At 46.3% G+C, this 15,831-nt stretch overlaps 1 protein-coding gene across 12 annotated transcripts in view; it reads right to left on the reverse strand.

The window, feature by feature from the left end:
- Positions 1 to 15,831, reverse strand: part of RGS6 (regulator of G protein signaling 6) — a 293,044-nt gene that overhangs the window by 42,112 nt on the left and 235,101 nt on the right. For all 12 annotated transcript variants that reach the window (XM_074584769.1, XM_074584764.1, XM_074584760.1 and 9 more), the window contains 2 exons: positions 13,543 to 13,668; positions 3,964 to 4,150 (listed from right to left, as the gene is read on the reverse strand). In XM_074584769.1, the coding sequence (XP_074440870.1) occupies positions 3,964 to 4,150; positions 13,543 to 13,668 (313 nt within the window). The remainder of the gene's footprint in view (positions 1 to 3,963; positions 4,151 to 13,542; positions 13,669 to 15,831) is intronic.

Genomic DNA, 15,831 nt, shown 5'->3' on the forward strand with positions numbered 1-15,831 from the left:
GGTCCAAATCTGGGGCAGGTACATTTCTGGTTTGAGCAGCCTGGAATTTGGCATTATGGTCTAAATCTGCTCTGGAATTAGCCAAGGATCTGCACAGTACAGTTAAAATCCCTGAGCCGGGATTAGAACTGAATTTCCCTGAATCATCTCCACAGAAACAATATCCAATTAGCTCAGGTAAAGGAATGTCCATCTAAAACTCTGTTTTATTTATTAAAGAAGAAAAAGAAACAAAGTAAACAGGAATGTAATTCCAAAGACAACTATGTGGCTTACCTACTTTACTATACCTGGCTCTGAAGCCTACCAGTAAATGCCCCTACAAGCAAACATTACTATCAGGAGACACAACGCATTCTTGTGATACTAGTTCCCAACACCAAGGGATTAAAGACTTGCTGAAGGCAGAAAGACATTTCAGAGAGGCAAGGAGATGCTTGAAGGTGGGGGGAAAAAAAATGTTTAAAAACTAATAATGTGATGTACAGATAAGCCATAATTGTCACACTCACCACTCTGGGTTCCTATGTTAAAGATGAATTACTTTGGCTGTCAGCAGATTCATTAGCCAAAAGAGGCCTTTTGGATGGACCCAAACCTATTTACTTTCCAGAGCCGGCTGTGCCTGCTTCATATTGCAAGGCCCCACACTGGTTGTTCAATGATGCTGATAACTCCTGTGGGAGCCTACATCCCGCTAAGTAGTTCACTGTTTAATTGAACTGACCTTTCCCGACGGTGCCCCTTGTATTAAAAGCTGCTTTACTCCCCGGGGAAAATGGTTTGATAATCACAATATTTTACTCAGCGGACAGTTGTTTAAGAGCAGAAAATAATCAGCTGAATTGGCAGGCTTGCCTCTGGAGGGGCCCAGCGCTAAAATGACAAAAGGTGCCACAGATCAAGACAACTGGCAGAGCCGACGAGATCAGGACCGAGTTGGGAGTGGGAGCTGTGCTGCTCGGGGATGGGGGCTGCCAGCAAACCTGGATGGCTGGGGGAGGCGAGGGCAGGCTCAGCTGGCACAGCACACCCTGCTCGGAGCCAAGGTGAGCCGGCACAGCTTGATCCCCCCATGGGACACCCAGGGGATGCAGAAAGAGAAGGCGGCTCTGTACAAGCAGAGCGGTGCTGGGCTGCAGAGTGCAGCAGCAGCAAGGGACACAACAGGGCAAATATCGTAAGCTGAGATGGGAAAATGGCAAAACTCTTGCTTCTGTAATACAGAAACCCATCTTAGCCAGAACTCTATCCGAAATAATAAATGCAAGCCAAATTCAGGTTTGGATTAGGAGTCCTTTGGGTATGTTTGGAGCTGAGATTTTCAGTCTCACCTTCTTAAATAGAGGAACCGTTTGCCTTCAGAGCATGAGTGGCCATAGGATGAAGAGGTCTCAAGTGAGAGGTATGTTTGTCGGAAGCCCCCTTTTCTCCCTGTTTTCTTCTAGGCTAGCTGTTTTACCAGATGGCTGTGCAGCATCTGGGAGAGCTCTCTGGGGCTGGAAGCCAAGGCTGTGCAAAGAAGCACATCCATGTAGACTGTTAAGCACCTGATAAGAGATGATGCTTTGCTTTCTACTTACAGTTATTCACTAGCCTAAAGTATACTGTGTGCTGCTACACCTTCCCCTTCCCAAGTACAGCAATGTGTTCTTTCCCAATGCTTTTTAAACAGAATTGGCACTTTGTGGGTCTCCCAGGTCAGCGTAAGGGCTAGAGTGCCACATCACCACCTCCCATTTTTCCACGGCATGAACAGCAATTTCATTTTCTCAGTCCAGCCAACCCTTTTCTCCTCTTGGTTTTAGTGTCAGAGCTGCAGGCATTCAAAGAATGCGCTGTTCAGTAAACTAGTTTTTTTCTTGTTCTTTATTCACAAGGACATTTTGGTTGTTTTCCTCTTTGTGCTAAAGCTACACAGGGCAGGACAACACTCTCATTTTCACTCCCACAGTGGGGTGTTTTGACTGGTTGTGTCTAGTTGAGTCCCCAGGAACGTGGGATGTGTGGGAGCTCTCATGGGCTCCTGGTGCCAGTGTGCCCAGTTAAGGCAGCTGGGATACAACTTGCCACAGATTTGTGGAAAACAGAGCCCCCAAGGTGGCAGAGCCGACCTTGGGGAGACACTGGGATGGAACCTGGGAGATTCAGAGCATATGAGGAGGGGACCTATATTGGCTCCCTGGAAGTGGACATGTGAATAAAAACGTCCCCTCTCCAGAATGAGCCAGTAAAGGCCTACATCGTTCCAGCTCCGCCAGGGCACTACGCTTTTCAGCAATGTCCTGTTTCCCCCTGCTTTTGTTAGACAGCTTGCTTAGCTATCCGGTCAAGCACTCAGAAACAGCTTGCTTGGAGAGCTACCAGAAGTCCATTGCACAAGAAGGTAACTGGGTTCACCTTCCACATTGCCCTATCCTCTCTTGGCACAGACTCAGTTTCCAAGAGGACCACAGCCGGGCCTCAAGGTCTACCTTCACCCCATACTTCTGTTTCCGTGAACCAAAACAGTTGAGTTGAGGACATCCGTCAGCACAAAAATCCTCTGAAATAAAATTAACCCAAGGAGCCAAAATTGCAGTCTAACAGCAAGAGCTCCAGCTTGATTTCATCAACTCCCCTTTGAATGGCAATTACGTTGTGAACTGATCATTTCAAGTCTAAATCCTCCATGTCTTCTTCTGATTAAATACTCATTGTCTAAACATCCATCTTCTTCTCAGCACTTCTACTTATCAATTTAATCAATTCCCCCATTTTTCACCTATCTGCTTCAGCCTGCATTTTGCCATCATAATTTTTTTCAGGTAATGCAAATTTGCAGATGATCTTGTTCACTACAACTGCAAAGCAAAAAACACATCTTAGCCAGAACGTCTTCATGCTCCTGCCTTTCTCAGCTTTAAAAAGAACGTTTAAGTTGCCTGATATTCACAGGGGATTGCCTTGAAACTTTGCATGCATTCCTTCTATGCTGGCCCCAAGGAGCAAGATTGCATTCAGGAAAATACAGTATTTGATGCTGGTTTGAAAAATTCATCGCTTAACGTTGTATAAGTGGTCCACAACATCTCCCCTGAGATGGAAATATTTTGTTAGTGGAGCATTTTGAAGAACTGCCTTTGAATGCCAATTTAAAGAAAATATAAGAACAAGGATTCTTTTCATTTGCTGTTGGTTTTACTACACTCTTTTGATAAAAATGATTACAAGGAGGATATCTTTTAATTGTGTCAGTGGTAATATTTGCCAAACGATCCCTTCCTCCTTTTTCTTTTTTAGCCTTTATAAAATGACATTTTCAGTTTTTCAGAAGGTTATGCAGCTTTATCCTTGCTCGTAGTGGTTTTTCTCAAATTATCTGTTTTCCTAAAGGCATTTTCTGTATACAGTTTATCTGTAAAATTTCCCTGATAAATCTGGGGCCCTTAGGAGGGAAGGATTAAGCTCACTGCACTGCCTGCTGTCCTATCATTATTCTAAGGTATTGTCTGGTGGACAAGTTTCTAGCTGTGTTGGAGGAAGCTGCTGCATCTGGGGTTTGGCAGGGGGTGATATAATTAGCTATAAATAAGAAATGATAAAAAAAAGTGTATTAATTGGGATTTTGATATGATATCAGCCATTCTGTAAATACGACAGAGTTCGGTGACAGGGAGTACAGAGAGCCAAACCGAACTTTATAGCACTCTTCCATCCTTGCTTTCTCTGAGACATGGCTTCAGCTCGCTGCGCCTTGCAGACTTGTAAATTTTGGAACATTTCTTCCCAGAGGAGCATTAGCCTGTTATAACTGATAGATTCAAAGAAAATATCATTTACGCAGCTTGAAGAGGTATCCTCAAAGTCACTTACAACTCTGCCTCTCCTTTTTCTTACAAGTGAGCAGTGACAATGTGATAGTGGAATATCACAGTAAAACAGAGTTTTATTAGCAGTAGTTCCATAAAATCAAAAACAAACCTGTGCGTCTTCATATGTGTATCTCCCTGGGTCTTTGACATTTTGGCTTGTTTTCTCGTAGCTGTGGGAATCCAGGTTGATAGCACTTTGGGCTCCGGGAGCTAGAAACTCTTGCCAGATTTCCTCCACTCTGGTGGTTACGTCCTGTAAAGGTTGTTTCTTGAGATCTTGGACAGCCAACCAAAACCTGTGCTAGGCAAAAATTGAAAGGGGAGAAAAAAGAAAAAGAGAGAAATCTAGGTAAGACTTTATGGATAAGCCTGGGCAGCGTCCCAAAGCACAGACGGAGCACCTAACCCCGCATCTAGCTGAATTCACAGAAGACTCTCCATTTAGCACGATTTCAGGGGAAGGTGTGATATACTTTTACATCAAACCCTTACACTGTGGCTAGGATCAGAACAGCGACTTTAGGAAGTGACACGTTCTCATTCAAACCACCCCTCCAGAAGTGTGACATTAGGCATGCAAACAGGAAACCTCTGGAGCTGATGCAGCTGGAGGAGGGGAGGGGGCTCTGCCTCCCACATCATCATCTGGAGGGGATGCAAAATGCAGAACAAACTTAATGTTCATATCATTTCCAGGGTAGAGTTGTAGCACTGGCACTTAGAGGAATCTTTTTTTTTTTTTTAACTTGTAAACTGACCAGCATCTGACCAGACGGATGCCATGGGAAGAGATCAATAGAGAACAATATAGAATTGTTATGCCCATACTCCAATTTTACTGGGATATTTTCTTGACTAGACCACACTCATGGACTAAAATAAGTTCATAAACATTGAGAACATAATCTCTTCGATGGCCAAGAGCATAATCCACATCTCAATCTGTGAAACAAATATCCATGGAATGTTTTTAAAAGCGTGCCATGCGTTATCTTTTACCCTGGGGAAAAAGAAGGGTATTTTGTTGGTGTTGATGGTTTTGTTTATCTTTGACAGAAATGTGCTCGTTCAGGTGATTAGTTCAGAAGACGCATGGCACCCAGTAGCCTTTTGGTTTGGCCAGCTCAGCCTTCTTGCAAGAAGATATTCTCCGCAGCCTCTGGCCTGGGTATCCATGTCCTGTGACCCAGCTGAGTGGGTACAATAGTGCTCTGCAGGGAGCACGGAGGGATACAGAGCAAACAGGTACAGAAAGGAACCTTTGCACAACAACCAACTTTTTCCTACCCCCCGGCAAAGGAGCCCATGGCTCAGGGATGACAAGGAGGGCAGGGCTTGTCTTGGCCATCCCTGACATGCACTGTGCAGACTGTGCAGTGGGGACAGGGTTTGTCCGCGTCACTGCTTGTTCAGGGCATCTGCAAGAGCTGCACAACTTGGAAAATCCTGTGTCCCCACCTTGTCATCATGTCACTACTAAATAAACCAGTTGAACTTTAACTGAAAGCCTCATTTCTCACCCCAAATGATTCAACGGTCCCAGCCTGCTGACGCTAAGGCAAATGTTCCCCCATGGTGGAAGGAGGAAAATACAGTCTCTCCCAAACTAAAATCCTGTTGGCAGTGAGGGAAGGCGGATGAGCCAGCAGCATGGTGCGTCCTGTGCTGTTTTTGACCCCCACTTCCTTGCAAGCTGCAGCAGTACCTAACCACCCCAGAAACATCGTAATCAAATGAGGCTGCTAACCCATTTAGCCTGGTCCCCCTACCTGCAATGGAGGGAAACGGCCAGTTTGGAAAAAAAGGACATCTGCACCATGTGCAAGGCCAGCCTAAATCCTCCTTGCTGGCCCCTGTTCCTGCCCTGTCAGGCAGGCACGCGGGGTGAGGATGCTCCCTGCACCCCTGCCTCCAATGTGAGTGGGCCGCATTTGCAGGTACACACGCTTTGTCTCTTGCTCCACTGCCACTAAGTCAGCCCCATCTTGCGCTCTCCCGTGCTGCTACCATCCCTCTCGCCCAAATAACGCGCTTGATCCAACTGCGAAGCCTGTGAGACAGAGCAGGAGGCTGTGTCCCTGTGAGGGGGCTGGCACCCCGTCCAGGCAGGATGCACTGCCCGACCCTACCAGTAGCTCGCAGAGTGACTGCCTGCCCTTTGCAGCGCCACTCCAGACTGCTGCAGGACTGCTGCATGCACGGGGACTAATGCCACCGCCCTGACTCATGCAAGCCACGTGGTCATATTCCTTCATACAGTTTTCCCTGCTCCCTAGCAAGCTGTCAGTAAAACAGACTGGGGTATGCTCAGACACTACACCAGTACCAGCAGAGTCCTACACCGGTGGTGCTCATACAGTGATGTTCAGTTTTATAAACTGAAATAGTTTGGGGATGGCTGAGGGGTGTGTGTGGTTGGCCCTTTTCCAGCTTCGAGATGGTAAGCGTGCCTGATGTCCTGGCCCTGCTATTTGAACCATAAGCGACCCCCCCACTTATCACATGCCTGCAGAGTGTAAAGGGTGGCACTCACAGTGCAACGATCTGATGCCATATGTGGCTTTCTTCACTCCGAAAATACTTTATCATTCCATTTCAGATGGGATGGGAACACGTGAACGCAGAAAAGGCATAAAGAGAAAAGATGCTAATCATTCCAGAGTAACTGGGACACTTCAGACAAGCACTTGGCTAGAGAGAACATTTTCTGCTGGCTTATCTTCTGCCCCTGGAGCCGGGGAGGCGGGCTGGGAAAGCACGCTCATGAGAGAACCGGGCACACTGTGAAGTGACAGCTTGCCAGAACAGGAGCACCATCCATTTTAATAACCATTTGGCTCAATCTGAAAACCAACCAACCAGACCAACCTGACACTAACAAGAACAAGCTCTTTTTACTGCAAGCGATTGTGAATTCATGCCCAAGGCTGGATGTCCTCTTCAAGGCAAAGAGGAGTTTTGTCTTGGTAAAAATTTCAAAGTTATTCACTATAGCTGGTATCTGAATATTAAGGAACATCAAAGAGGGGTACCCAGCCCTGCAGCCTCGACTCCAAGGCAAATTCTCCGCCACGAGGAATCATCCTGAAGCCAATGCATAAGCAGGGCTTCCTACGGGATTTATACAGCATTTACAAGAAAGGAGCAGGTATTTCTGTCCAGGAAAAGAGCAGACATACAATAGCTGTGCTGGAATTTGTGCTCAATTATAAAGTGCAAATGTAATCCCTGAGTCAGTACTGCAATTTCTGAAGCACAAGCTCAACTCCACGCTCACAAGGAGGCAGGAGAAGATCCCACGTTGCCTCCCCCTTTCTCCGTGAGGCAAATCTCCGGTGGACTCCTCTTGCACAGGGCAGTGGAGGAAGGAGATGCCAGCATGTGTCCTCTCCGCAGGTGCCTTATAAGCAGAGCAGGACTGGCATGGGGACTGTCTGCACTGAGGGAACAGCAGCATTGATCACAGGTTTTTTGCCCTTTAGAAAACAGCATGTAAGATCTGGAGAAGGCTGATAATATGGTGTCCTAAACTGTTGTCAGAGGTATAAACCATTCCAGCCTCATCCAGCATGTAATTAAGCTGCTGTCACTCGCAGGAGATATCCCGTAATGGTGCTTTATCCTACGCAGCCCCCTGAAGGCACAGAGAGCTCATGGGTTTCAGCATGCCTGCTCTGCCTCCCTGCAGGGCACTGCAGAGGTGCTCTGGCACTGTGGGCTGCTTTTGGCAGATGCCCCTCAGTGAAAAGCCTGCTAGGGAAGGACAGGGGGTTGCTTCTGAGGTATGCTGTAAAACAGAAATTAATTTTAAAACCCGATCAAGAGGCAAAATATGGATGACTGCAGAGACTGAGAAGAGATTGTCAACATAAGGACAGTGTTGTATCCCCAGCTTGGGGGAGGACATGATACACTTGGCTTCACAGTGAAATCACCAAGTGACTTTCTGAGTTCAAAATATGAGCACACTCCTCTCTCCTTGTCTCCACGTAGCTCTACGTAATTACCTGGTGCACCTCCCATCTCACATCTCTCACCATTCACAATCTTGTTCTCCCTTTCACCAAGAGAAAAAACATCACTTTAACATCACAGTTGGGAGGAGAAATGAATGCAGGCAACAGACATAAATCAACATGCAGTTCAGACAGGGGAAATATTTACATCTGCGTGTTGCTTAACAGCCAGGTCCTTGGTATGGGGAGCTTGGTGTGGTTCAGACCAGTAGAAACCAGTCCTGCATGGGGCACGCTGGGGACAGGGGGCTGCAGCAAGGCAGTGTGCTAAGGGCACGGCAGAGCGCTGGTCCTTCACTAACGCAGCATTTCCAAGGAGACCACAGTGCCGGTGCGAATGATGGCAAACTTCCTCCTGCCCAGCCGGCCTCCCCCTCCCTGTCCATCCTCCTCGCTGTCCGCCCACCCCACGTCCAAACTCTAAGCGCCTCTTTCTGCTGCCATTTCGGGTTTTTTTTTGGGGGGGGCAGGAAAGGCCTGTCTGTAGTTAGGCAGCACCCGGTTGTTGGGCAGCAAGTAGACAAGATGCCAGCGTGCCCGGAGAGATGCCAGCACCTCACTCCAGTCTCCAAGCGGAGCCCGGGCACAGCTCCCCCCATCCCATCCCATCCCATCCCATCCCATCCCATCCCATCCGGGCGGCGGCAGCCACGACACGGCTCCGGCAGCGGGACCGGGACAGGCTGCGGCGCGGAGCTGCGGCGCCCCCTGCTGGCCAGCCGGGGAGCAGCCCCGTCGCCCCAGCCCAGCCCAGCCCAGCCCAGCCCAGCCCAGCCCGTCCCCGTGTCACCCCTCGCCCCCTCCGGCACTGCCCCTCGCCACCGGCCACCACGGAACAAGAGCTCAGTGCACAGCCCTGTGCCTGCCGTTCTGGCGGCTTCGGGAGAGGCTGGAACCTTCCCCTGTAAACGCTTTTTGTTTTAGAGAGGAGGGGTCTCGGGTGGGTTTTGCTTAATAGATCTGCTCTCCTCAGCGTCCAAACTTCTCATTTCCTGATGAAAACTAAAGGAAAAAAAAAAACAAAAAAATCCCCAAAAAAACCCAAACCAACCCAAAACTGGCAACAAGTTTCAGCCATTAGGGGTCATATATGATATAAACACCTTCTGCAGGTAAAATTCTTTTCCAGATAACTTGATTTTCAACATATGTTCACAATAACACACAAAAGGCCTGCATTTGTGCATTGCAAGCTTCACAGTGCATTCCCATAAAGCATCATGTGTTCTCTATTTAGGTCTATAAACAGGTGTGCAGCCTCCTTTCCCTTCGGGTAAAATTCCCATGTCCCATATTCCCACTTAGCTGTTTCTCTTTCCAGCTGACACTCTTTGAAGTTGGGGGAAAAAAAAAATAAATCAATCCATCAGTTAGATGAACATCTCAGCAATCTCGAGATGTCTCGTGAGATTTCCAGGTCATAAAAAATGTATAACAACTCTCTGTTGGCTTTTATTTTTTTAATTGAAGCGTGGCATTTTGTCTGCTGTATTTTGGGCACTTCAAAAATCAACAGAGTCAAAACAAATTGTAGATGAAAGATAGCAACAGAGAGGAGAAAGAAAAGAAAGCAAGAAAAAGAGTTAAAATAAAAACAGAGAGAAAAATACCCAACTGACTGACTTTCCTGCTCTCACATAAATAATGGACAGCCAGTAAATAAATAAGTTACAGAGCTCAGACGAGCCCAGGAGACTGGTGGACATGATCCTGCAAGTTTATTAGAACACAGAAACACAGCTGGAAGGAGACCTGGGAGGTCACCGAGTCTAGTCTGCTGCTATCTCTGGCAGTGCCTTGCTCGAGACACCCACCGGGACCAATTTTTCTCAGCTAGGAAGATATGGAAATACCCCACCACAGCCAACCCCGTGACTTGGGACTTGCGCCACTGGGTGTAAGAGCAGAATTTCTTCCTCTTGCTATACCGCTGAATTACATTAATTCAAGGCATTCTCAACTGCACGCTTCACAAAATCTCTTTTCTAGCACTACCAGGAATTTCTGGGTTTTCCAGCATTCACTTTCTCAGATCTGCCTTGAGGACAACGCAGGGGCCTATGGGACTCCTGCCAGTGTTAATGAAGATCATGCTGACGTTCCCATGAGAGAACACATCCCCACTGCAACAGTTCCCACATCTCTACATAGTTACTGGGAGAAGAGTCCTTAAAAGATATCTGAAATCTAATTTTTCTAGCTAGATGCTGCACCCTCAGAAAGTTCCTTACAGCTTCCCAAGGTTTGGGTGGGATGCATCTCACTTAACTGTAGATGTCTACCGTGCAGACACTGTCATTTGAATCAGTCTCTCCAGGCTTATAGATGGTGGAGAGAGACAGGCACATTACAGTGCAAGTTAGGTGCTTTTAGTTTTGTTTCCACTTAAAGCTGAAAAATCCTTCCCTGGTGATTCACTGACTCCTCTTCAGCTTCTCCTCTCTCACTCTAAAGGGAGCCTGGGTGATACGGAAGAAAGCATGTGCTTCCAAGCTGCCGACTTAGGTGAGACAGACGCCAACCTTGCTGTTTGGTGTAACTTAAATTTCACTTGCATGTTTAAGCATCCAGCAGTTGCTTTCCCTTCTTCCGCACGCTCCTAATGAGAATTTAGGAGCTTTCTCTGCCACACGTGAACCTGAGGGCCACTTTCTGCTCTCTAGCACCACTGCTAACAATCCATCCTATTCCAGTTTTCCTCATGAATGCTTCTGCCTTTATGTCCTGTTGTTATTTAAAGCTTTAAGCAGGCTTGCTAATCCTGATACAAAATTAGATAATAATGATACCACACAAGCCAATACCATGATAAAGATACCATAAGAATGACAGCAATGTTACCATATTAACTATAACGATACCGGTGTCTTCCAAAAAGGATGTGGGATTTAACCTCTCTATCCTGATTTGCAGCCTCCCTTTGCTACAAGACATCTCAAAACCAGCAAGATGGCACGTCAGCAGGAGCAGCAGCTCTGACTGACCGAGGAAGGTACGTGCTCGCTTTCTAACAGTGTAACTTTCTCTACCTGCTTGAGCAGGACGAACATGGGGGACACCCTCTAGTCATAAAACCTGCTGGATTTCATTCCTGCAACTGCAGGTATATTTCAGAAAAAAAAAACATTTGAGGAGTATTTCAATACAGTATATTAATTTTGTACTTCAGTACTATAATTTAATTGCAAATAAGCACCACTGTACTTAAATGCAGTAAGCACGTACAAGTGCAGTGATAAATTGTCAAGCTCACTTATGTAATAACTTTCAGATTTTTAAAAATGACAAATTTAAAGGTGCATTGACTTTTCACAGTTTTGCTGCTGGCATGCTTTCTCTATTTCTCCTCAGATGGCAAAAATATGATGAATATGATTGTCAGTTCCAATGTCGTCTAGAGTCACTTTCTGGGATTTCCCTTTCAGATCTCGCAGGCTAGCAGACTGCACTGAAGTGGCAATTGTTCACAAGCTTTAGTAATGTATTTGGATTTTCTAAGTGAAAAAAAATAATGAAACACAAACTTAAAGGCTGTGCAATCAAGTTCTTAGCTGGTGTAAACTGAGAACAACATCAAACCCGCTGCTACCAGCAAAGGCACCAAACCCAACTGACTGCATGTTCAGTCGACAGCAGATTTCCTCATCCCTAGAGCAGGCACGGAAACCACAAGCTCCCTGTCTGTCTCTGCCAACGACCACTGGGCCTCCTGGAACAGGACTTCCCCCGAAGAAAGCTCGTGAACTGGTCCCTGCACCCACCCATGTGCCGAGATGGCACCAGAGCACCACAATGAAGCCTCTGCACTGTTATTCAGATTGTGTAAAAAAGTGTTTTTTACTGGATGCCACGAATAGCTGGGGCAGTCACATTACTGTTGGAACCTTCTGTGTCTCCAGGACTGAGCAGGGGAAGGAGAAGGTGAGGATCGTTGCAGATATCTGTGAAGTGCCTCTGACCTGCTGTACCTCATTTAAGGAGCGAGGTTAAGGATCCCGCACACAAGAGCACAGACTGGCCCCCTGACACCAACTCAAACCCTCGCCTTCAGCACAGGCCCGTGGCTGCAGCCTGCCCTGCTGCCAGCCACTGTCTTCCTGCTTCTGCACAAATGGATGAACGTGGCACTAAATCTGGCTGTTTGTCATGTGCAGGCAAGACTCCAAACCATAACCTCACCCACTGAGTATCAACCTCTACCTGTTCAAGGCTGCCTCTCAGGGCTGGCACAAGCCCTCTCCTGTTTTCTTTGGATTTTGCAGCACCAAGCAATGAAGTTAGCATTTAAATGCCTGCAAGCCCGAACCCCAATTCCAATGTTTGCCCCAGCCCTGTTTCAAGCATAAGCCCTGGAACCCAAATTTCTCAGAGCTCACTGTAGTATATTTGCTTCTGCTGTTATGGGACCTGTCGTGGTTTGGCTGTATCTGGCGGATAAGCAATGCATGAGCTCTTCCATGGACCTCACCCTCTCCACTGCAGGAGAGTTGCTTTCCCTTAAATGAACCTCAGGGTTAGCGTTGGAATTAAAGTTAAGATTCAAGACAAGGATGATAAAACCTGTGGCTATATCCTAATTAATGCTAGGACACGCAGAGGACTTGGATCCTTGTAATGTAGGCAGTGCTGGGGGTTTAGCTTAGGGTCTACAGGGGACATCTAGCTAGGCCTCTCTCTGTCAGTGTGAGAAGATACCTGGTATCAATACGGGAAAATGGCTGAATGCATTAGTTCTCGGGTACACAGGGGTGACTAAAGAATCCTAAGGCGCTGAGTTGAGCATTTAGTTTTGTAGCTGGAAGGGCTGAAGAGACAGGCATGCTCTGAAGGATTGTTACCCCAGAATGAAGCACGCTCTTGGTATTTCCAATGTCTTTTCACCAATTCTGCAATGATTGTGTACCTTGGAGCAATGTGCTAGAGACAGAGATTGGGTTTAGAGCAGTGTTACGGACCAGGCCAGAGGGGCTGGATCTTCTAGGAAAAGTTTTGTCTTCACCTAGTGTTGGTTCACCAAAAAAATGGCAACTTATTACTGCTGCCTATTCCTGCTGTAGTTGAAGTAGCAGAATTGTGCATAATAGATTTACAGACTTTCAGTCTGATGCAGGATCACATGGGTGTCTACATAATGTCTCATAACATAAGTTTTGTCTTCTTCTCAACATGAGAAGCCAGGTACTTGGAATGCCCACACAGAGAGAGTGCTATTAAGGTGAGAGTCAAGCTTTCAAATAGTTAGGAGGTGCCAGAAGGAGAAGTAGCTGCTGTGAACCTGATTTAGTGAGTGCCAGTACTGCAACAGTTTTTAGCCACGTGATCACCATACTATGTTTCCCTCACACAACCCCTGGCACAAACACACGTGTAAATCTTATATATTGTTAGGGGGCTTAATAGCGATATGCCACACCTCATCACATTACTGCAACGTTGCAAGCCTTTGCATATGATACTTGACAACACTGGCTCTGATAAACACTGCTCCTGAGATTACTTACATAGTTCTTGTACAGGCATCCATAGCAGTGCAAGGGACCAAATCCTGCCATTCTCAACTTTATTCAAACGGGTGTTTTTAGCAGTTCAAGACAGAACAAGCATTGTATTTCACCTATGCAAGACAGTAGGATTAGCCCCATTCATTTAGCTCAAGTCAAAAAAGGTTTCACCTGAGGTTTTCTGAGCTGAATTCTGATTCCAGGAAACGAAGGAACTGGTCTCGTCCTACTGGGTCCTTCAGCACCTCATCCATGGAGAAACCCCATCTTTTCACACGCTGCTGACTGGGTTCTTTGCTGTTTGGAGAGAGAAGGGAAAAAACAGATGGAATGTGCATTTCTGCCTGCTGTCCGAGCAGCTGCTGCTGTTTCTGCTAAGCAGCAAAGGGAGGAAGATTATCAGATGAGGAGATGCTGGTTTTTTCCTCAAGATTTTGCAGAAATAAATCTTAGCAAATAACATTAAAAAAAAAAAGCTATAAAGACTAGGGTCATCATTAAAGCAACTGTATTATCTAGGTGCTACATACACGGCAAAATGAGATAGACAGTGAATTATATGATTTTCAGAGTAACTTCTGTAGGTTTCATATGAAGGACAGCATACCACAGTTGAAAGATTATTTATTATGTACTTCTTATATAACTCATTATGTATCTTATATATCTATACCTTGGGAATTTCTTATATGTCAAGGCATGAATTTGCCAGCAGTGTTCCCTGGGCCTCTGGTGAGCTCCAGAACGTGAGGTGAGCTCCTTGTGTCCCACACAGTGCTGGCTGGTCACTTGGAACTGGCTTCAGATTTTCAGTTCCACATTTGCATTAAAAAAGGCAGTTTCACTAAGAAGTAGTACGGACAAGATTTCTAAAAATGATTACTGGTTTGTGGTCTTTCATTTTTCAGTGCCTCTGATTTTTGGATGCCTAAGTTTTGGAAGACTAAGAAGCATCTCCTTCCTCCCCTCCATGTTAATCAGACTCTTATTTTGTGTCTCAGCTGGGACACTGAGATGCAGAGGCACCCAAAATCACTAACAGCCTTTCTCCTAAATTATTTCTTAACACAATCCCACTTACATAAGCTGTTGTTTGAATTGCCAGACATGTTGCAGAGATGCCTATGGGGAGAGGCAGTGCCTGGGAATCACAATGAGGATCCTACGAGACAGTCCGCATCAGAGCGTAATCTGGGCTCACAAAGTGTTGGAAAGCTTCTGGTGTGATGGCGTCATACTATGAGACAACCATTAAAATACAGCTCAGCTGCTCACATCTGTGACAGTAGAGCCATTGTTAACAGTACATATCTATTAAACTACATGTCTCGTCATGTCCACAGCGATTCCTAATCCTGGAGCCTTAGGGGACAGTGGCGATCTGTGCTGAAGACAAATAAGCCAAAGGGGTAAATAAAATGCCTGCTTTGATTTCCTCTTGGTGTAAAGACTAAGCAAAATTGATGGGCATGTCCTCACTCGAAGCGCAGAGCACTCGGGATGGCTTCTCCTGTGCTCACTCAGGAGCCAGCAGCGCTGCGGACAAGGGCGCAGATGCCAGCCTACTTGTTAAGTGAGCCAGACCAGCCACAGGGACACAAAAACCATGTTTGTGCAGAGCTATGCACGAGCTAAGCTCAGGGAATTTCCTGTCGAACCCAGAGATCTGTAGCGTCTCTTCTTAGTGCTGCACAGTGCTCTAGCACAAACAAAAAGGCCAAAGCACTGTCTAAAACTGAAGGCTTTCCATGGCGTTTCCAAGTCCTGAGTGCCCTGAAGGATGAACTGCAGTGGCACAGGGCTGTCCAGACTCAGCAGCTGGCCTTACCATTACAAGTGAGACGCCCTTTGTTTTCCTGAGCAAGGGCTCTGCTCTCCTAACTGAGGAAGCAGCTTTGCAGGCAACACAAGGGCTACCGCAGCTCTCGGGGATCATTTAATTATTCATGCAAGTTGCAACTAGATGCAGATGCAGTGAGTTTTCTTACAATAGAGAATAAAATGGCAATACAGAGCTGTTTGTTCTCCAATCTCCCAACAATACAACTTTCTCTTTTTCATCAGCAGGAAAATCACCTTCCTTAACTCTGAAATCATAGCAGAAGCCAAGCATTTATTTTAAATTCCTACGAAGGCCGTGACATTAGGTTAATTGTATCCTTCAGGGACACAGACATCTTTTCTGGGATTTGCAGCTACCTCAACAGATGCAGAAATAATGGATGCCTGGATTGCCTCGTGGGTTGGGGTTCCTCCAGAGAAGTATTTTGCAGGGGCTGTATCTGGTTCTAGCCCTGCTAGGGAGGATAGAGGAAACGAGAGAAACTGACTAAAAAGGAAACCCAAAATACTGAAATTTTGTGAAGAGGGGTAGAGATTACGGAACTAACGGATTTCTGTAACTACCAGAGAAGCAGCTGAAAACACCTTTCACATCCCAGACCACATGGGTTTTAAACA

Source organism: Larus michahellis, chromosome 4 (assembly GCF_964199755.1).
Source record: "Larus michahellis chromosome 4, bLarMic1.1, whole genome shotgun sequence".
NCBI classification, from domain to species: Eukaryota; Metazoa; Chordata; class Aves; order Charadriiformes; family Laridae; genus Larus; species Larus michahellis.